At 35.5% G+C, this 22,389-nt stretch overlaps 1 protein-coding gene across 8 annotated transcripts in view; it reads left to right on the top strand.

Annotated features, from left to right (window-relative positions):
• SOX6 (SRY-box transcription factor 6) overlaps nucleotides 1-22,389 on the top strand; it is a 361,252-nt gene that overhangs the window by 307,032 nt on the left and 31,831 nt on the right. For all 8 annotated transcript variants that reach the window (XM_065755272.1, XM_065755269.1, XM_065755275.1 and 5 more), the window contains one exon: nucleotides 21,961-22,069. In XM_065755272.1, coding sequence (XP_065611344.1) covers nucleotides 21,961-22,069 — 109 coding nt within the window. The remainder of the gene's footprint in view (nucleotides 1-21,960; nucleotides 22,070-22,389) is intronic.

Raw genomic sequence — 22,389 nt, forward strand, 5'->3', positions numbered from 1 at the left:
CAGAAAGTATACAACAAAAATGTGCAGCTCTCTGGCGCAGTCAGACTTTACCATTTGCTAAACCATTAACATTAGGATACACTTCAGAGATGATGCTATTCTGAGGACATTGACAGTTACAGAGTTTTTTCAGTTCATGTATGCGAGGCAAAAAGTCACCAGAGCAGAGCTGTTTTTTTTCTACCTCACCTGGTGTATGTCAGGTACAGGCTAACTGAGAAAAGGGGAGAAGCAAGTGTGTCAGTGCCTTCACAGATTAAAGAGAAATACTGGGGAAGGGGAGGGAATGAAGAAAATCCAGAAAATAGACCAGAGCACTCTTTCCTCATGACGTGACAGAAGTAGAAATGTCAGAGAATTCTTTGTTCAGTGGTTATGACTTTTTTCCATGTTTACCTTCAACAAAAATGAGTGCATTAAAATACTTAAACAGAATTTGCATTCTAGAGCTATTATTATCTTATTATTTTGGAAGAGTATGATTTCCTAGAAGATTTGATTTGATTTGATTTAAGGCTTTAACTGAACCGGAAAATAGTATGTAATCTGTAATATAAATGATGATGTATGTATCAAGCATGAAAACATTGACAAAAACGCTTCGAAAATACACACAGTTACATGCTAATCTTGGAGAAAAAGCTGGAGAAAAATATATTAAGTCAGGATAGCCACTAAATATTCTCACATCCAGATGTGGTCCAGGGCAACTTGATTTCCAGAAGTCCTTTCCAAGGTAAACCATTCTGTGATTCTGTGAAATAGCGACAATGTATCTGCCAGACCTACAGATATCCCCACCTCCTGATTATCTTACCTGTGAAGCAGATTCATTGAGATCTGAGAGGAAGCAGAATTTAGTATGATATTTTTATGTTCTTGTTCCATTCTCACCCTTTTGTAGATTTTCAGACAACTGTTTATTTGCAGTAGGAAACCAGAGTTAGTCCTCAAAATAAATGATGTGAGTCCCCACCTATTTCCTGGAAATTATCATACTTTAGTACCTCTTACAATGAGCCTTTTATTCCTTTCTTATTTCTAAATCAAAGTTTTAAGATTTGAATCCACATTAATTTATCCTAAGATAGACAACAGTTTGTATATAAGATGTGAAAATTCTTAAAAATGTATATTATTTACCCATGGAGATGTTACAGTCTATTGATCAAATCCATGTTTAGGCATTTGGATTTGACTTGATAAGCCATAACGACCCCTTTGGAGGTGATACGGTCTGCTGTGTTTAGGGACTGTTAAATATGTGGATTACTGACACAATAGAGTGTAACAACTCCTCTGGAGCTGTTACGCTTCATCATGTACATGAAGCTGCTGCACACGCGTGCAAAGTTTGCCTAATAAAAACACTTCAGGAAGTCTTTGTAGAAAAAGTTACTAGCTGTATATATATAATCTTCTTTTGCCTGTAGTCCTGCAAGGACTCCATCACTTATTGTTTTTTTTTTTTGAAAATACAAGCGGTACTGGATTATGTTGGTGGCATTTTTTCCACCAGCCTTTTTCTCCCCATACATTCAGACTTACAGTCAGAGTAAATGCAGATGCAGGAGGCACAGAATCTTTTCTGCAAGTGTGTTTCTCAGGTAATCACCAAGAGAAGCACCTGGTTACCATCATCTTTGTTATTAGGCATTTCTGAAATATGTTTTTTTTTGAGCACACATTTAAGCAGCTAGATTTTCAGAGTGTTGTGTTCCATTAGCTCTTCTCCTTTCACCAACCGTGATGATAACTACGCTTACATTGAGAAGGTGAATAAACTGGTCATAAGGCCCTCGTGGATTTTTATAAGTCTTTATGAATGAGTGGTTTAGATTCACATCTCATTCATCTATTAACATTATATCTATTATCAAGAAAAGCCTTTTTTTTTCCCCTTTGGTTTCTTATTTTGCAGCTGTTAAATAGGAAGTCAGTGCTTATATTTCATTGCACTTGAAGATGTAACAGAAGCTGTAAGCATTTCCAACTGGATCCTTGCTTCTGTTGGTTAAATCTTAATTCTGCTTGTAATCAGAGGGCAAATGCCTCATAGCTTGGCCAAAAAACTTGAATGACAGTATCAATAGAAAATGACTAGCTTTGAAAATTTGTTACTTTTTTTATGGTATTGTCTAAAGAGTCATCCTGCTAGGTACTGTTCTCACCACAACTTAAGGAAGGTCACACCCTCTATAGCTTACACTTAGGTATAATTCAGTGTAAGTTTAAATATGTATTTTTAAATTCTATAATAAAGAATGTGAAACTGTATAGGGAGAAAAAAAGAAAGCAACTGATTTATTTAACTCTGGGGGAGCGTATTTCATCTGTGTAATGAAGAATCTGATTTCAACAGAGACACTGCAACTGGGAAACTAGTTTTCCTGAATACATCATCCTGTTCTGTCAACAAAGCTTTACCTGGGGAGTTTCTGAGATGCAGAAAGACACATTGCACACATTGCCCTTTGCAGTCACATCATTTTACAATAGATAAATGAGTTGTGTGAGCTAGATGTCCCAGAATAGGGAAAACATTCAAATACAAATAGCAGCAGACCTCATCATTTTAAAATTGTCCTTTATACACTAGTTGTATTTGTAAGTTGTATATTGCTACTGCAAATTTGGCCTATTTAGTAATCTTCTTTGTGGCTGTAAGTAATGTGTTTAAGCAAAGTTTTTTCTTATACTGGATGTTCAAAGTTAACTTTCTAAAGCACTGCTATTTTAGAATTAAAAAAAAAATCCTTTTTTTTTCAAATTTTCCAAAATATTTTGAAACTGTAATAACTTTGCCATTTCCTTTTGAGACTTACCCTAGCTACATGAAAAGTCTGCTTTCATTTTATATTAGCTATAATGCTTCCTAAATAATTTTCAAAGAAAAGTAGTTTCTCCAGTAAAAAGTTTCTGAAATAGCTGCAGTGTAGGAACCTACTAACTCTGAAGATTTTCCCCATGGCAGACAAGCAAGTTCATTAGTATCTGTGTATTACTGCCTATTTTTAGTGAAACTCAGTAGTTTTGTATCCTTCTCCAGCACTATTTATGATTGTTTGGGCAATTCAGAATTTCAGCTGATGTAATACTGCCCCCTTTTATTAGAACTGGAAAACATATTGGACTTCAAATATTTAGCTTTGTAGCTGGAAAAAATCTTTTTGTTGATGCTGTTGCTTCCAGTATTTGAAATTGAATGACAAGATAAAGCATGACATTAATATAACAAGGAAGAAGAGGAAAAAAATTAGCAATGCCAAAGTACTTTTTTGCTGGATTTGTTGTCTGTGTTATGACCAGGCTTCCTAGGCAGCCTATCGTACCAGGGAAATCTGTGCTGTGTTTCTGAGAAGTTCAGGATGTTAATAGGTTTTGCTCTTGTACGAATTTTATTATCACAGGTGCTTGCACTGCTTTTCTAAATCAGTGTAGTTCTAAGATAACAATAGGACACGATGTGCATTATCTTTTTCCTTTTTTAAAAATCATTTATTTTAAGGCCTGATCAGGAATTAAACACACCGTTGTAGTGCTGGGTGTTTTTTAAATCCCTCAGACTCAGGAGAAGTGTGGCAGTGAGTTTATCTTCACAATTAGAACTTCAAAATGTAATTTGGAATGAAATTCAAAACAGAGCTTTGCGGAAAAATCCCTAATCCCTGTGTCTCCAACCATATTTTTTTAAAGAGAAATGCTTCCATTAAAAACAAACAGAGAACAAAAAATTATTTCTGATCTAACCTTGAAGTCTGTACTATATCACTAGCTTTCACAGATATCACAGGAAATAAAACCAGGCTTAGAAATTTTCCCAATGTTTAAAGAGTTGTTTTATCTGATCTCTCTGTATTTAGCAAGGAAGGTGATGGAATTTGTAATTTCAGATACACAGAGAGGTCAAATGCAGCCCTAATACTGGTACTCAGATTATAAGAGTTATGGGAGGAAAATGCCACTGCCAACGTTAGCCCCCGAATAAGAACATAGCTCCATTATCAAGGCCATGTTTATAATGGGAACCAGGTGCAGAATGCTGTGGGTATGAAATCTTGTCAAGCCTGTTCTCAAACTCAAGAGATAGAAATATTAAAGCTGTGCATGGAACGTTCACTTCCCGTCTGTAAGGATCCTTAGGATTCAGTCTGTAGTGGATTGCACACTCTTAACTAAAACACACTGCTACTTACACTTAAATAAATACATCTGTACTCACACCTATCAGTGTACCCATATAAAAAATATATTTTTATATTATATAAATACAATAATTATATACATAAAAATAATGTATTTGCAATTTGCACATTAAAAATACACATTCACTCAAACTCTGGAATTGACAATGAGAAGACAAAAAGAAACAGTGTAAAATCTCTGGTGTATGTAGGTCATCTAAATTTACAGACAAGTTAGCTTTGGTGCCAGCTTACTATGGACCTGGTTTTGCACCAATTGAAGCATTTGCTATACAGACCCATCTTTTTAAGCCTCTTGCTCAACTTATTTTCCAAAATTATCTTGAGTAGGCACTTTGTGCATTTGCGCTTTGGTGCATCACATGTGCCATTAAATGCTTAGTTCCCTAAATTATGTCATATCTGATTGAAATAAAATCTACATTATTTGTCTGTTGATCAGTTAATTGAGTAAATGCAACTTTACAAAGTATAAATCACTGAAACTTTATTGGACCATAAATTAAAAAATATAAAGTTCGACCTTTAGTGATGTACAGGTTTAAGAAATTAAAAGAAAATGCACCTGAAGGACTAGCATGAAATGTGATTGACTATACACACAGGCACACACATGGTATACTGAATAAAGTTTCAATATTAGCTGAACTTTTCAAGTTTCTCATTGCTTCCAGTTGAATCACAAAAGCACTTAGCAGGAAAATACTATTTCCAGGAAAGAAACTCTCTCTTCTGGTATGAGTTGCTAGTTTTGCCACTAACTGCACTTAACAGTAAGCTTGTATGGTGGCTGAACACAACTGTGGTGTTTTAATTCTGTTGTTACAGCTACTTGGAGAGTTGCCTAGCTGAATGTTTTAGAACTCAATAATTATGATGATAATAATAAAAGGAGCAGTTGGCCCATTTCTTCTATTTTCTATCACAAGAAAAAATACCAAATAAGTTGCTTTCTCCTTTGCATGGGGTATTTCCTGTGGAAAGGATTAAAAGTTTTGTCCTGCTTTGGTTTTCTCCCTTAAATCCTGAAGCAGTAAAAATCCCAAAAGAGCAGAATTTGATGAAAATGGGTCCCAGAGGTGAATGCTGACATATGTGCTGAAACCAACAGGGAGAATTTTTCCAGGAGGATGATGTTATGTCATGAAGAATATCATGACTATAATAGCGTGATGATTGTATCTTCTTATGTACAGTTTTAAGCTACTCAGGAGACTTCGCAGATATGGGCTGAAATGTCTTCTACGTTTTTGTTAGACTTCTCCACAAACAATAAAGTTTGAAGATTACTGTTCAAGCATAAATTCTCTGGGACAGGAATATATTCACTGATTTAAGCTGTGGATCAGTGTGGTAGCTGCACAATCCTATCATACCACTTCTTCAAATGTCCTGAGAAGTACAGAATACATATTGCATTTGCATAATATTTCACGCTTAGTTATGAGCACAGGCATCAACAGAGTTACTGCCATTTATTTCCAAGTTCTCTGTATGTATGGCTCCAAGTAAATGTATAGCACTGGATACATTGCCAATATAGTTCTGTTAACTGCAGTAGATTAAGTAAAGATAAATTAGGATTTCTTTGTCTGATGTTCATTACTTTCTAAAATTGAAGATGCCTCCTATTTCTCAGGTGTCACTAGGATACATCAATAGATATGATAAATAGAATACATTCACTGTTGTTGTAGGATATTTACTCAGCTGCCTGTTTGTGGGATTATATGCTACTTTGTACTGCCTTAACTCTTTCTCTTCTAAAAAAAGAATAAGCATGCTAGCAGGTAAAATTTTCATCATCTCATGAAAAGAGTTGAGCAAGTAATGCCAAAACAGTATTTGCAGTGATTATTTAAGATCTAATTAGTGGAATTTGGCCATATTTATTTCTTCATTTTGTTTTCACAAATATTCTTGCAAACAGATTTTAATTTCTGTGTTTACATATGAGCACAGACATTTTTGCACAGTTGCAGGTGTTTATGTTTGTGCCCAAATGGATCAGCCCCTGTTTATTAAAAAAAAAAACACAACAGTTGCTTATGATTGAGCGCCCACTCCAAACTCTGTGTTGACCAGATGAAAATCACAGTATCAGGGGAAATTTCTTTTCCCTGATACATTGCTGATGCTATTTAAAGATCTTTACAGCAGCTCTGTGAACTTTGTGGCGGTTAAATCTAGGGATCCTGCAGAGCTTGCTGCTTTGTGCCTTTCCACTGCCAATTTTTTTTCTACCAATGGTATGCCAGAGGCAGGTTCACCTTTTTTTCTATGAAGGTGAAGGTAATGGATGCAGGAATTGATAGATACAAGTAAAGGCTTTCTACAAACTGAAAGGCCTTCTAGCTGAGGGAATTCCCAGTAGTTTTTTTGCAGGTAGTTTAAGGCAATGTTGCACTACTTACCATTGAGGCAGGCATCAAAAACTATGTAATTTGTAATAGGCGACCAACTAGAGCATAAATCACAAGCAGCTTACTATTGAGTGCCTAAGTGCATAGTTCATACGTAACTATCAAGTTAGATTGTTTGAACTCTTATGAGTTACTTATACATGTATAGAATTTGCTGATCCTCCAGGAGTACTTGGAAAAGACAAGAACTATATTTGTTGAGTTAAACTGTTCACTTCATGTAGCTTGTCCATTTGTAGTCACTTAATACTAACTCCATAAACAGGTCTATCTCAATTGGAAATGTGTAACAGGGTAATAAATGATATTAAACATCAGATTACTCATACTAAAATCATGTTCAAGTCATAGTAAGCTGTTATAACACTACTTAAAACCTGAAGTATGCCACAAGCTGAAATTGCCCAGATTACTTCCTGAAAATCTACAGACAACATTAATTTCTCAGTATTTCAGTTTTATGCCTGTGGCCTCTAACACGTTGCAAATGCTTCAATGAGAAAGGATGGAAAAACATATCAAATTTCTGTTCTCTTCAACTTGCTGACATTCATTAACTGAGGGAGAACACTGAGACAAGCTTTTGGAAACATCTCTACCTATTCCAGAGCAGTTTATTAAACAGCTAGTAAAAGAAGTGGACCCATGTGGTTTAATGTCAGACCTGTGTTGATCAGGTAGATTTGCATGTTTTCACTGTTACTTTTTTCCAAAAAGCTTCTTGGAATAGCAGGCAATAGATGCATTCTCATTGCTATTTTCTTCGCATCCCTGAGTTAAATTGTGAAGTTTCATTATATGATTGCTATTCAGATGAACTTTATTTTATATACATGTGCATTTTTGCATAGTGCATCCTATTTTTACATGCTTCCTCCCTTTCTAAAGCCCGGAAACAGTCTTTGCTATATTTCAGATGCCAGTATAAATTGAAGCTATCACTGTGAGGATGTGCATTAGAACTGTACACAAAGTGAGTCATTGACACATCATGTACTGTAAAACTTTGTTCAGTTAAAGCTTCAGCAGGTTGCCAGAGCATATTGAATTGCCAGCTTCTCGCCAGAATTCTGTTCCTCACCTGGTACCAGTCCATCTCTTTCAGTACTCATAAATAAGATTAGGTTGTCTGGCTGCACTCTCCTTCCAAGGAATTGTTCTTTGTCAGGGTATTAGCTTTGTGCCCTTTTTTGCTTAACTTGTGTTTAATTCTTCAGAATCATACTATGGATCATGCCACATCATAGCTGCTAAGCACCTTACTGATGAAGTGTCAGTATTTTGTTTTCTTTTAGAAAATACAAGTAATGTGTCGTTCTGAAGACTTTTCTCCCACCCTCATTCCCACATGCTACCCTCTTTCTTTGAGAAGAGGCTAATGAGTTAATATTCACAGTTGCAGACTGACACTGTATAAACAAGGACACCTATGAGTCCTTTGCACTAAACAGCATATTCTGGTACAAAGGGTTTCTGTACCATTCAGTGCAAAAGCCATCTGTAGTTTCTCAGTGTGTACTCACCAGCGTGGATAGGCAACAGTAATGAGCTGCAGTATGAGAAATTTGTAGTATATACGTGAATTATCAGAGAAGAAGAGGAAGTGTACTACTTCAGTTTGTCAACTGGTTTCCATTTATTTCATTTTTTGCTGTGTTACTGTAGCTATTTGGAAATGTGTAAGGACAGTATTACCAACTTCAGTAAAAAGGAGAAAAAACAAGTGATCTCCTGTTCCTGACCCCTACCTAAGCTCTCTTAATGTAAAGCGTTTGCTATATTGAGGGTGGATTTCAACGTGGGTGCCTCTCTGAACCGGGACCTACATTACTTATTCATCCTTCAAATGTTTTGAAATCCCAGTCCTCTGGTATTAGGATCTGGAGCACTCCTGATATGATGCAGACTATAGTTCAGGCAGTGGAAATCTCTGTTGTTCTGTTATCATGAGACAGATGAAAATTTTCTTGCAGTGTTTGCAGTGATCTGCCAGCTTGGGTCTCCTTTCCCCATCTCCCTGATGCTGCTCTTCTTTCCTACTGCTTACCCTCAGTGTGCTTTGGCTGGAACTCTTGTAAAATCTTAACAAGATAACATCTTCATATTGCTGTTGTGTGTCACGTCTTAATAGAATAGCACGCAATTTCCACAGTAGAATTCCCACTAGCATCTTATGTGGTGAAAAGTGACGATTGTTTCACACATTTTTCTGTAGAATGGGTGTGTTCTGTATATAACTATTCTTGTCACAAAATCTGCCTTTTACATGGGTTCAGGACTAAGCTGAACACAATGCCATTCTCATAAGCAGAATACACATTTTATCATGTTTCTGATTGCTTAGAGGTAGGCAAAGAATAGAGATAAAATGAAAAGCCGCTTTATAAGATAATCGGTCGTGTTTTTCTCTCCTCTAATATTTATATTTTGTCAGTAATGAAAGAATTAATTTAGGATCAAACCCCTTTAGGCTCTGCTTTTAAGCAAACAAAAGCATGTAATAGTTCTGAGACAAAGATCTTAAATAGAATTTGCAAGGCAAGAGCAACCAGGTTCCACATGCTGCCACTCCAGAGCAAGGAGGTTCTCAGCACTGGTTCTCCAACCTTGCACTGTGCTGCAGCTAACTGGCTCTTCAAGGACACAATAATTTAGAAATTATTGTGTAATAACTCTGCTTTGAAAGCAACAAAACACGGCTCCAAAACCAAAAAGTCACCCCTCACCTTTTTTTCAAGCTGAAACCTTTCACTGTTTGAGTTTTTTAGTATGACCCCACAAAGAGCTGAATCAGAAGAATTAAAGAATTATGGACGGTGTGTGTAAGAAACCAGTAGGTTGGAAGGTGATGAATGGGACAGCTTCACTGCTGCAGACAGTGTCTCTGAAACTGTGCTTTGAATGCAGTGTAAGAAATAAGAATAAGGGAGAGCACAGGTAGAAATATGAAGATCCTGTAGTTTGAGTGGTGGATATGCACCCAGATAGCTCCAGAGTATATAGCTCTTTCCTTCCTTTTGGCATAATCCCTTTCAGTTCTCCCAATATATAATGATTTGCAATTCCTCTTATGTCTCTGTTTCTAAACCCTACGAAGAGGCAAACCCGAGTATTGCTGTTTGCATTCTTCTGATATCAAAGACTTCTATCCCACTGGGGCTCTTAGCCATAGGAGAGGTTTGAGGGAGCGGGAAGAGATGTTTTTCCTCCTCCTTTGCTGCTCCACAAGACTGGAAGGTGGGAAGAGGCGAGGGAGACGATGGTAGATTTTAAGGTTCAAAATGGAATCTGGAATGTGACTGATGCCTGAGCCAAGCTTGTATTAGCTGCTTATCACTGCTTCTCTTAGTTGATGTGGCAGCTGGATTGGAGGTGAGTGGAGGCTAGTACCTGATGTTGCAGAGTACCCGTCCTCTCAGGGAGTTACAGAGATCCCTGGTCATTCTGTTTTTGCAGAAGTCCATGCTCTAAAGATACTTTCTCCCATACAGTTAGCCGTGTAAGGATACTTTTCTTTATGTTTAAAATCTGTCTTGCAGATTTACAGGAAGTATTTGTTTATTTTTCAAATTAGCTGAGCAAGAGAATTAGCTAAACAGAGATGGATTTAGTGATCAGCACAATGCAGGAAGATTAAAAAACCCTTTCCATCTGAATTAATGAATTTCAAACTGCTTTTCATAAACCAGTTTTTCAGAAGTCATCTGTGAAAGCTTGTATAAAGAATTTTTAAAGGTAACTTAATGGGATGGAGAAAAGGTTTAAAATAATCTACTAGGGCTGTTGCAGGAGATATTAAATATTGATTTATCTTGGAGTAAGAATCTTACTAAAGAGTGAGGCTTGTAGTCAGATCAATTTATCTGGAATACAAACTCTATCGCTGTATTTAGTACAATGTCAACATGAATCTTAAACAAGTGAATGTGAAAGGTTGAGCATTTAATCTAAATCAATTGGCTCTCCAAATCTTCAATTTAAAGAAAAAAATAATAGAGTTGAAACTGAACTGCTCCTAAATGGGTGGTTTGTATTATAAAAAAGAAAAGCTTCATTTAGTAAGTTCATACTTATAACCCTCTCCTGTGCATCACGTTGCAATTAGGAACAAAAATCCACAGTTCAAGGCTTTTCCAAATCTTAAGTTTTTAATACTCCAAACTCTTTTGAAAACCCAATGTAAATCGTTCAAGTAATCTGGCAGATAACACTGTAAGCAATTTTCTGCTATTGCCACTGCTACTGCACTGCCAAGCTTTTGGTCATAATATAAAATTTGGCTCGGCACATACTTAACCAACTAAAACTGATTATGTTCCCTTCTCAGACATAAATAGATGCCAGTATGCCAGCTAGTGGTGTTGGCTAAAATATTTTTCAGAATGTATGAGTGTGTGTAGGTCTGCAGTAGGAAATCCTTTATCCAAGTGTGACATCAAAGCAATGCTTCTCAGATAATTCAAGTGTTACATTTGCTTTTGTTTGTACTGTTTTCTTTAAACATATTCATTAGACAAGAGCAGAGCCTTTAATGTTCCATGACTGAAAAATCCATCAAATAGATTTACGGTGGAGGCACTGTGGCATAACAGCCAGTGGACTGGCCTAATGTTCAGTAGTCCTGGGTTCAGTTCACAGTTTAATCATTGACTTTCTGGGTAACCAGAAGATAATAATTTCCCCTCTCAGTGCCTGGAGATACTGTTGCCAACTTTTTTTCTAAACTGTTGTGGATTCTACTGCTGCGCAGTGGCAGGTATTATGATTCTTTACATATATAGTAGTAAAAGGCTCCAAAATATTGATTGCTTTTCCAGGATGTTATTATTCTCTTTCCTGTAACAAAAAAAAAAAAAAAAAAGTAGAAAATATGAACATAACTGTGAAGTATACAAATACACAAAGTAGTAATGGAGGTATGAAACAGGAAATTCCCTCTTACTCAATGACACTGATTGTATTTGTCTACAGAGTAGCAAAAATCTTCCACTGGAATGAGGTGTTGGAATGTTCCTTCAGTTAATTATATGAGCATTTTCACGTATGTCGTCTAGTATGGATTAACGAGGTCAAGGAAAAAGAAAGAAAAACATTATTTTAAATGCTGAGAGATGTATGCAGGACTCAGTCTATGCTGATACTAAAAAAATAGCTCAAAAATAGGTCATAGGTGGGATATAAGTGCCTTACATGCTCAGTAGGTGAAACTGCAGTTTCTGAAACTCCCATCCAAGACTCATTGTTACGATAAAACAGCATTTTCTAAATTGTCATTGTTGCATTGATCTGAAGAGTACTTTAATAGATATCTTATGTGGGAAATTTAAAACAAGCTTTTTATGATGAAAGCAAAACAATGTTTATAAAATCATTCTACTTTAAATGAAAAGCTAGAGAATGGATTTTTGCCAGTAGCATTAGCTATAGATAACTAGCAGTTTTGTCCTTGTATATTGCAGTAGTAAAACCACATAATTTTTTCAGCCTGTAGGTAGTCATTTTGCATTTAAGATGGTTTCAGGTGTAAGGCATCCTGGATTCTGCATGAAAAAATATGCATAGCCTTCAGTTACTCTTATAAAGTACCTTCTCCCTTACATTATTTTGATTTTTTCTTCCTCTGTGGAAGAGTTGCTTCTTCCGTCCAATGTAAATCTTGACAAATTTCCAGGAAGTAAATATTTGCATGTATTTGCCTGTTGGATATAAAAAAATTGGAACCTTTGTCCTATTTTATTAGTTGCTTTCTTTTCTTTTGTGATAAATTTATAACGTTCATGAATTGAGTTTGTGTTGCTTTTTACTAGAGTACAAATCTTAAAAATGTAATTTTTGGACAACGTAGCTCTGGTTGCATTAGAAAGATAAGTAAATGAATAAGGCAATTTCAGTGACAGAGAGTTGTTCCTTTGCCTTCAGCTAGGCCATTGTGGATGTAAGATACTGTCTTCTTGTGGGACTTGATTTTCTATTGTTTTACATCTAAACAAGAATAATTCCCCTCCACACCCACAGGCTTTCAGCCTACCTTGCTCAAAGAGAAAAAGAAGAGAAAGTATGGGAAGTATCTTAGCCTGGGAAGAAGTTCAATTTTTATCATCAGATTCAGTGTAACCATACAAGAACTATACACTTGCACATAAGTATTTTCCTGGAGTTCAGTACTGGTGATCCATGTATGCATGGCTTGTGCTGGAATGAACTACAAGTGCTTAGTTTCTTACAAACTTAAGGACTGTGTGAGCCTGCAGGAATTGCAACTTGCTGTTTTTTTTTGTTTTTTTTTGTTTTTCTCTTGAATGAAGATTAAAGACAGGAGATGAGGTATATGTCTGTATCATCACAGTCATTATACACATCACACTTGATATTGTAATCTTGCAAACAGTAATCTTGCCTTCCTGACATAAACAGTAACTGCCACATTTTCCTGAGGCTGAAATAGAGAAAAACATGGCATTGATGGGGTACAAGAGGCAAAACACTGCATAATGATGTTATTATCATTGTTCCATTGTCACCCGTCTTTATTTATTCTTTAGTGATATGTTTATTTTCTCTCTGAACATAACGAAAAATGACTGAGTATACATACAGTAATATATAAGCAGCAGTCATAAAAAGCCTCCTTGAAAAAATATGCCTAAAATGCTACAAAATGGAGGGAAAAAGCATACTGATAGAGAAAAAGCCTTCTTAATCTATATATGCATGATATGCAATTATATATTTACATATAGCATAAGCCAAGGCATATATTTGAACACAGTAGCATTCAGTGGGATTTTAACTGCCTTGATTGCATTTCTAATTCTAAATATGAATATGAACATTTAAGCCCAAGTGTCTTGTGCATCACCAATTTAAGCTACTTCAGGTGTCTTCTGAAAATGGAATGGAACAGCCCTGTCTAGGGGATTGCACTCAGTATAAACAAAGGGTTCAGTTCCCCCAGCAATGCATTCAGAGCATCTGATGGAAATGCTGGCATCTGTACCTGCAGTGTTCAACGCTGTTGTTGTGCAGATATTTCTGTAATAAGTGCACAAAACTTAGGTTCAGATTTTCCCCAGAAATTTAGTTCCTTACTTTAGAAATACTTGAAAATAGAATATTCCAAGTATTTGTTTTTAAATCATCATAACCACTACTCACACAATAGGAAAAATGCATTTATTGCTGCTTGATAGGTGGTTATTACACAATTTTATCCTTTTTTTTTTTCAGTACTGTTTCATTGTGTCACAAAATCTGGCATGCACCTTGCATAATTAAAATGATGAAATGAAACTATCTATGATGACAGCTGCCATGCTTTTAGCTTTTAGAGGTTTAAAATCAAACATATATATGTCTGTTTTCATACACTTCTATATTGTTTATATAAGAACATCATGCTGTTTCCTGAGAAGCCTGACCAGTGGTGTGTGTATGTGTCAGTGTACTGGATTTTTTAAGATCTCTCTTTTCCCAGATTTTTCTGGAAGGCAGCTGAGTTTCCTTTGTGATGTTGAGGTTTGCAGAACACCACAATGAAAATGAAATTTGTGACTTCTTTTTTTTTCTTTCCCCGTTACAAAAAGAAAGGAAAAAAAAAAAACACTCGTTGTGCTGATCTTAGGATAGTTTTGCTGGTTGTTATACTGCTGTGGCTTCTTGCTAAAACTGTCTTTTCAGCCTGGAATCTATTACTAGATGATTAACAGAAAAGGAAATTCACAGTTTTGAGGACAGGAACCAAACCTCTAGTCTTCTAAATTCTGTCCCAATTGTAATGCATGGTAATACTTTTAAGGAAACTTTATGACAAGCAGAAACATTTGGGAAAATATGCACAGATACGCTTACACAATCATGGCACTAAGTACTTTGGAAAAGTACTTCATGTACACATTGAAGGCATTTCAGTGTCTTCATTCGACAAAGTGAGCATATAACTGACAAGGTTAAACTGTCTGCTAAACTCAACTGAAATACAGCAAAATGTTTATTGTTCCTATGTTTGATTTATTCTGCTAAGGAGAAGAAAATGCCTTGCCATGTGTTTATGTGTTTATTCTTGTAATTGAGGCGTTAGAAATAAGAATGGCCATTCTGAAGGTCCAGGAGTAGCTACTGAATTGCTTGCATTAGTCACCTTGTGCTGTTTTCTGGTAGAAGTATGTGTCAGTTGCCATTTGTGATTATTGTCATCTGACTGTCTCTCAGAAATGCACGTGTATCTGCTTGGTTAAAAGAATATATATATTTTTTAAACGATTCCACTCAGATTCTTTGTAGTTGCAAGAAGGTACATAGATTTAGTCTTAAACTATTCATCACTCCTCCCTTAAACATAGTGGGCATTACCTGATGTTATAAAAGAAAATTAACTGCTTTAGCTAGAAGGCTCCCAGTTAATAATCTGTAGATGCTGGTGAGGGCAGAAGGGAACAGCAGAGTGAAAGAGGGAATTTCTCTTTAACTCTGACAATTGCACAGCTTACACTCTGGAACATGAGATTTGATTATCTTAGCATGTGTAACTATAAATGTTATTAACAGTCATAAAATTATCCAGGTCTTTTAAAAACAAGTGGCAGCCCAGGCTTTGGACTCTTTCTGACCTCTTGTGAATTCTGTAGTGTTGAGTAGTAACTCTTTTTGTTTGTTTTTCATTTACTAGCTGTTAATTTAATTGATTGTCCCTTTGTTTTTCTCAGTCTAATCACTTCTCATCAGTATAAGGTAGTACTCCACAGTTTCTGTAATTAAAAAAAAAATCTTTACATTTTGGTTGATGTGTAATTTTACTGTAGACTACCACATGAATTTGCTGCTGAAACAAAGAGTTAATCAAAGAGTTCTCAGATACAACCATGCATCATGCCTTTGTGCATGAATAAAAAGTTGGAAACCGCATGAAAGCAGTAGTTGGGTTACCACACAACTGGATATGCTTAAGTCTGAACGCTTCATAACTCTAACTACTGGGAGCTGCAAACTTATAAATAACCTTGCAATTGGTTAAAACCATATTAAAACCATATGAACAAAGATTTAAAGCGTTTGGTTAAGGGGGCTCAGTAAGTGCAGTAATCCTGTTGAAAGTAATCTAACCAGGGCAGATCAATAGCTAAGGAGTGCCTGCAAGTGCAGCAATAGTTAAGGATATGTCAAAACCTCACGAGTAGGAGGGCATAATATCCTACTTGGGTGGAAATGTTTGCTATCTCTGTTTTTTCTTTGCTTTTGAAAAATAGTTTTAAGTTCATACACTCCTATTTTTAAAGGGAAACTTCAGTGCACTGAAGTCTGTTGGCTTGCTGGTATATGTTTTCAGTAGTCAGGGGAATCGCCTAAATCCGTATTCGTTTTCAGAGCTCAGGATGCCTACTGCTTGCATAATCCAGAGGCTCTTGGCATTCTGTTCCTTAAAATCAGATTTCCAAAATAATTAAAGAGACTTTTTAAAAGTGGACAGTTTGGGTTTATATTTATCTGATGAATTTTTGGCCTTTAGCACTTCAGTTTCAAACATTTTCATTGATACCTTAAAGTCTGATTATTTTTCAATTCTCAATTTTGGCTACTGAATGTGTCTTCAAGAAGAAAGGCCCATATCATGACCATCACTATGATATTGTGTTACCCAGGAACTTTGGAATGTTTTCTTGTGATGGGTTTGTGTATGTGATGCTGTCATGTGGAAGCCAGCTGAAGCTTGCCACTCAGGCAAAAATAAATAAATAAATAAATCATACATTTCCTTTTGTCTGCTTTTAATCTGTTACTTTTCAGTCATGCTTTAACATGGAAGACTATATTTAACAAAGGGACCTAATGACTTTTTTTTTTTAATGACCCCACCTTTTCAAGCAGGATGTTTGTTTTGAGGCACTGTAATATAAGAAAAACCTTTAGTCTGCAGCAGGTGTGATAGTCTATGCTGTGTGTTCAGTGTACAAAGGCAGTATTGGAACAGTTTATGAACATTGTATTAAGGGACTTCAAAAACTGAAAACAGCAGTGATTTGGGGTGAAAATCCATTGAGCTATAACTATTCACCACAAAATTCTTAGAATCCACAGGCCTTTCTATAGAGTTGCCATTCTTTTACTTGTAACGATAATGCAACTATTGTGTTTATCTTCTCTGCCATCGAAGGAATTCCAGCAGTTGCATGCCTGCACACTAGTAGGATGATTGACACTGTTGTAATAAGGTTAATGTTTAAACTTCCCACCCATAATAACTAAAATACCCAGAGATAAGGCTGAAAGTCAATTTGTAATTATCCCTGCCGTGCCAAGATGTTGCAAAAGATTCAAAGTGGAGGGCAATTTAACTTTTCAGTCCCAGCTGTTAATAAGTAGTAAGAATAAGCAAAAAGCCTGGGATGTTTGTATATTGACTTTCCAGGATATTCAAAAAAAAAAAGGTCTTGTGCTTCCTCATTACTCAAGCCAACAATAAATTTCTCCGTGTTTTGCTGACGATGTCATTATGTTTTGAATATAATAAGTTGTTTGCCGTCCATGGTATTGGGAAGAGAATAGATAACAGTTAGCAAATAAGCTGTTAGAATATTTAGTGTGGAATAACTCAATAGAAATATATCTTATACATAAAGACAACATGTGATAATTATTTGTAGTCATTCTAACTAAACTACTGTCCTCAGAAGAAATAATATCCCTTCAGTCAGACACTCTGTGGCTTCAGTGAACAACACATATTAATTCATTTTAGAGAAACTGGCTCTTTAAATTAATGTTGGCAACTGCTTCCATGCTAGACTATTGAAATAAAGGGTATTACATCATTGTCCAAACATGTCTACTTAAATAAAAAGTATTTGTTTGCAAAAAAGATGTATTTTTTAAATCTTTCACACAACGATCAGCGTGCATGCCATTTTCCATTTCAGTCTGAGCACACATTTCAGATGTGGAAAAAGCAAGCATGCTGAAATAATTTGAGGCATGGGTATAGTCGGATCAGTCTTGGTAATCCAGAAGGGAGGGGTGCCCAGTGTATTATTACATTTCATATATTATTTTTCAAGAGATGGATGCAATCAGTCATCTTCTCGCATATGGTTTGAAAAAACTTGTCTTCCTGGCAAGTAAACTGTTATTTAAGTACACAATCCATGGTACTACAGAAGCAGTTTTGCCAAACTTGTCCAAGTATTCTCACATCCTTAAAGATGGTATAAATATCATTTACAGCAAGCCGTTTACTTCAGACTATATGGAATGCCTTCCTGCTCCCCTGATCTAAGTGTCCCAGTTTGCATTATGGCCTTTATTGCTTCAGTTTGATGGAGTGATCAGTAAAAATTTAATGACACTATAAAATAATAAAAATGTCGTTAATTTACCACGGATCTTGGATGCAGTGGTTGTAAAGTTACATTAATAAACAGAATATTTTTTACAACAAAAAGCATTGTTACGTGGGAACGTATAAATAACACACATAAATTTAAGAGCAATTTTACTGTTAGCACACACATTATTATGGAATAGCCAATAAGTGTATAAAACATAGTATATAAAATTTTATGAAAATATACTGTGCACATCAAAAATTCAGCTTTTATCTAAGTGCAGAGAAAAGCCATTATTGTGTGCTTACTGTTTCATTGCTGTTCTTTCATGAGATCACAATTTTATATTTGTTTCTAGTCATTTGAAGTTCACAGCCTTTTCAGAGGAATGGGCAACTGCTTCTTTTTCCTCTTCTCCTTGCTTTAGTAAATCATTCTTCTACCTTCCACTTGTGAAGAAGGAATTGATACTTTCTGCCAGAACGTGATGGAAAATTGCTAATTTAATGCAAAGCTAAAAATAATGCCAAAGGGGTTGATAGGCTTGCTCAGCGACTCTGGAAATAAGGGATAACTATCTAGCAGTCTATCTGTCATCACTGGGGCTGCTCCATCACTGACTGTGATAATATGTGAATATGATGGATGCCACAGCCTTGTGGCTCATAACATTTAACATTCATCAGCTCTCACTAACGGGGGCTTTATAATTTAAATATCTTTATTTAATATGCAACATCTACCTCATACATCATAATTTCAAAGCACTTAGAGAACCAACAGTCCTGCAAGACAGTTGAGCAGACTTCAATTTTTTCAATAACTTTTACGTTTCCTACATGTTTGTGACCGGCAATGCATAAATAAGTGCCTAATAATATCACAGAAAGGAAAATTAAGATTTGGATCTTAGGAAGTCTCTTGTCTTTTTCTTATCTTAGAGACATGATGATTTTCACACTGTGTTCAAAATAAACAGAAGCACAAAGGATTTGAATTGTGCTTGAAAGAGATTGAGACGGTTGTCAGTGCCATGAACTAAACCCTTTGGTTTGGGAAAACTTAATGTGACTGTGCAGTATAAGCTCCAGAGCCAGTACTAGAAAAAAAGTAAAATAGAGAGAAATCCAGAATGCTTCTTCACAGGAAATAAAACACCTGCACTGTCCGTAGTGGTGCATTTTACTGCAAACTCACCAAAATTTTTTATCAATGCAGGTGGTAGGGGGGAGTAACGATATATCCAGAAGTGATGTGTGCTACTTTAATGCATGTGCTGGTAACTGTAGGTACTTAGTTTAAATAAAGGTTTGTCTTTTTTGGTTCATAAAGGAATACTATGTGCAGATTTGTTCTTCCTCTCTATTTTTGATCATGCTAGGAAACAGGTAGATTTCAAAACGATTATTAGTTCAAATTATTCTCTTTAGGACAAATTCAAATTTCAGATGAATTTGTTGTATATCAGTGAATTGTAAAGGCATCATCAGAATTGAGGAATGTTGTCCTGTTTTTCACATTGCTTCTGAATTTGTCTAACCTTAGTGCAGATACTGATTTTTTTTTCCCTACAATTGCAATTATGAAGATTATTTTTAGTTAAAACGAGTAATCAAATAAATGTCTTTAAAAGGTATTCAAAGATTGAGATGTACTTAGCTTTTTTATGGTTTTTCATGAATTAGAAGAAAGAAGTTATGTAATAACTATAAGTACATCTTTGTTTGACAAGCGCAGATATTTTTAAGATATAAGTGCTTTTGTTCTGCTGTTTCTGAACCTTATCATTTAATTCGCCTTTTTCTCCTTCTGTGTCAAAATATTGATATTCTTTCAGAAACTTTTTCTTTTCCCTCTTCATTTTTTTTTCCAACAGAATATTTTCTGGTAAAATCAAAGAGAATGAATGACTAGAAAGATATTTCAAATGTGCATATTGATATGTAGCAGGGTCTGTTGATTTTTATAGCAGAAAGGTATTTCTTCTGAAACACGTTTAAAGGCTGTTCTTCCCAGAGTACTGCAGGTGCTGCTTTGACATCCTTAAGAAAAAGGTTTTAGTGCAAATATTTTGGAAGAGACAATATATATGTGAAAAGCTGTTTTCTTAATACTGATCTTTGTTTTTATCTCAACTGCAAATCAGCCTTTTGCAATGGAATGCAGAATCTTTGATAAACTTATTTTTTACTCTATCTACCAGTAAAACAGATCCCGTCGCGATGATTCGGGATGTCTTGTTACATTGCATAGCATAATTCAGTGCAACATTAGGCCTCGAGTATTACAGAGAGCCTCTGCAGTCACATTTCATCTATAACTCCTTTTTTTATATCAGTTTCATTGTATACATACGCTCCTTCATCAACCACAGATTTTACAGAGGAAAATAAGTTTCTGAGTTAAGTGAATACCAAGTGCAGAGGTGTTTTGTTACATGATTGGAAGATTCCAAGGAACTTTTAGAAATCGAATTAGTACTTGAAATGCCTCAGCTACATGTAGTACCAAATCCAGCATCAGGTTTTTTTGCTTTTTTTTTCCTTCCCCTGCAAATTTTAATTTAACCATAATAATCTAGGAGTAGAGGAATCAAACAAATGTGGAATCAAAGGAGTTCCTGAACTGTTTGGCTGATAGGTATTACTGAAGCATATTATTAAAATACAGTGATAATGCAAAGAAGTATTTGGAGGTGGAATGAGTGAAAAGTCAAGGCCATCAAGTGTGTTTGGTTTCTCAAGAACATTTGTAAGTTTCTAACAGTGTTGCAGGAGAGAAACTCATAATCTTTTCCTTTATGTCTAGCATACACAAGCACAGAACTAGGTCATTGAACAATAGACTGAACAGCAATCAGCACTCTACTTGTGCATAATGCATTAAGTGTAACATGGAGAAACTGCTCGTAGAGCTGAAAGCTGGTATTTCATGTCTGTAAATTCAAGCTGACATGACATTTAATATTGTTTCATAGTAATGAACAACAAGGTTTCATTCATTCACAAGTACAACATAATGCCAAGTTTAGTCTGAAGAGGTAACAACAAGGCAAGAGGGAAAACATGTTATGTTCCTTCAAATGAGAACACTAAATTAATGATAACCATTGAATGCTTTGCTACTGATACGCAGCACTACAGAGACTACTACTGTCGGGCAGTTCTACACTGTCAATTGTAGTGACCTTGTCCAGTAATTGATGGAAGAATTAACTGGGTTAACCCATAAAATACCTTTCAGTTTCCAGTTTCAATTTTCCTGTGGAGGTCTCCAGCTTTCAAAAGCTTTTCGTATTTTATTTTTCCTAGGACTCTGCACTTCTTTCCTATTTCCTTTACTTTCCTTATCTTTTTTCCCTTCCCCTTCCACTTCCCTCTCCCTTTCTTCTCTTAACCCCTTAGGGTCCTTTTCCAATGAGGTTCAATTTAAGTTCCCAGAAAAAAATAATACTATCATTTCTGTTATCTATTATTACTTCTTTAAAATAATTGTCTTTGAAAAACTGATGTAAAATGTAGACTTTTTGAGGTATGATGACTAAACTGATTCTCTTAGTGGAGAAAAGTCGTGCTTTTTTATTTTTTTTTCCATTAGATTAGCATTACTTTTTAATACAAATTCTTTCAATTTCTGCATTTTTATATCACCCGAATGTTGGCTGTCTTCTTCAGTTTAAGTTAGAAATATGTGGTAAGGCAAAGTGAGCAGCATCGATTGACACTGTTTCCTGCCAAGTGTGTTTTGTATTTGCATGTACAATCATCTATGCATTATGGCAGTGCAGATCAAAATAATTTCAAAGCTTCTTTATATGTTTCACATTTAAAACTGATTTTCATAAATGCAAACGTTCAGGATCTGTAAAAAATAGTCTCTGAGTTAAATTTCTAATTAAATGCATTCATTGTTAGTATTTAAAAAAACAAGGCACATGTGACTACATACATACATGCACAGGCACACAAAGAAAACTAACATATATAGAGCATTAAAACTATTTCTGTTCTCTTCCAGGAAAGAGCACGATTTGAGAATTTAGGCCCACAGTTAACAGGGAAACCCAATGAAGATGGAAAACTGGGTCCTGGTGTCATTGATCTTACAAGGCCAGAAGATGCAGAAGGTGAGTTGCAGTTTTTACAGTGGATTATTCAACACTGCGTCACATAATGGTTGTGTAGTTGAAGTGCTGCCAGTGTCATAGATACCCTCTAGCTGTTCCAGGGCATCACTTTTCTTCTTTTCTTTCTTTTCTTTTCTTTTCTTTTCTTTTCTTTTCTTTTCTTTTCTTTTCTTTTCTTTTCTTTTCTTTTCTTTTCTTTTCTTTTCTTTTCTTTTTCTTTTCTTTTCTTTTCTTTTCTTTTCTTTTCTTTTCTTTTCTTTTCTTTTCTTTTCTTTTCTTTTCTTTTCTTTTCTTTTCTTTTCTTTTCTTTTCTTTTCTTT

This window comes from Cyrtonyx montezumae, unplaced genomic scaffold, assembly GCF_038088225.1.
Source record: "Cyrtonyx montezumae isolate F1298 unplaced genomic scaffold, pur_monq_1.0 scaffold_10, whole genome shotgun sequence".
Lineage (NCBI taxonomy): Eukaryota > Metazoa > Chordata > Aves > Galliformes > Odontophoridae > Cyrtonyx > Cyrtonyx montezumae.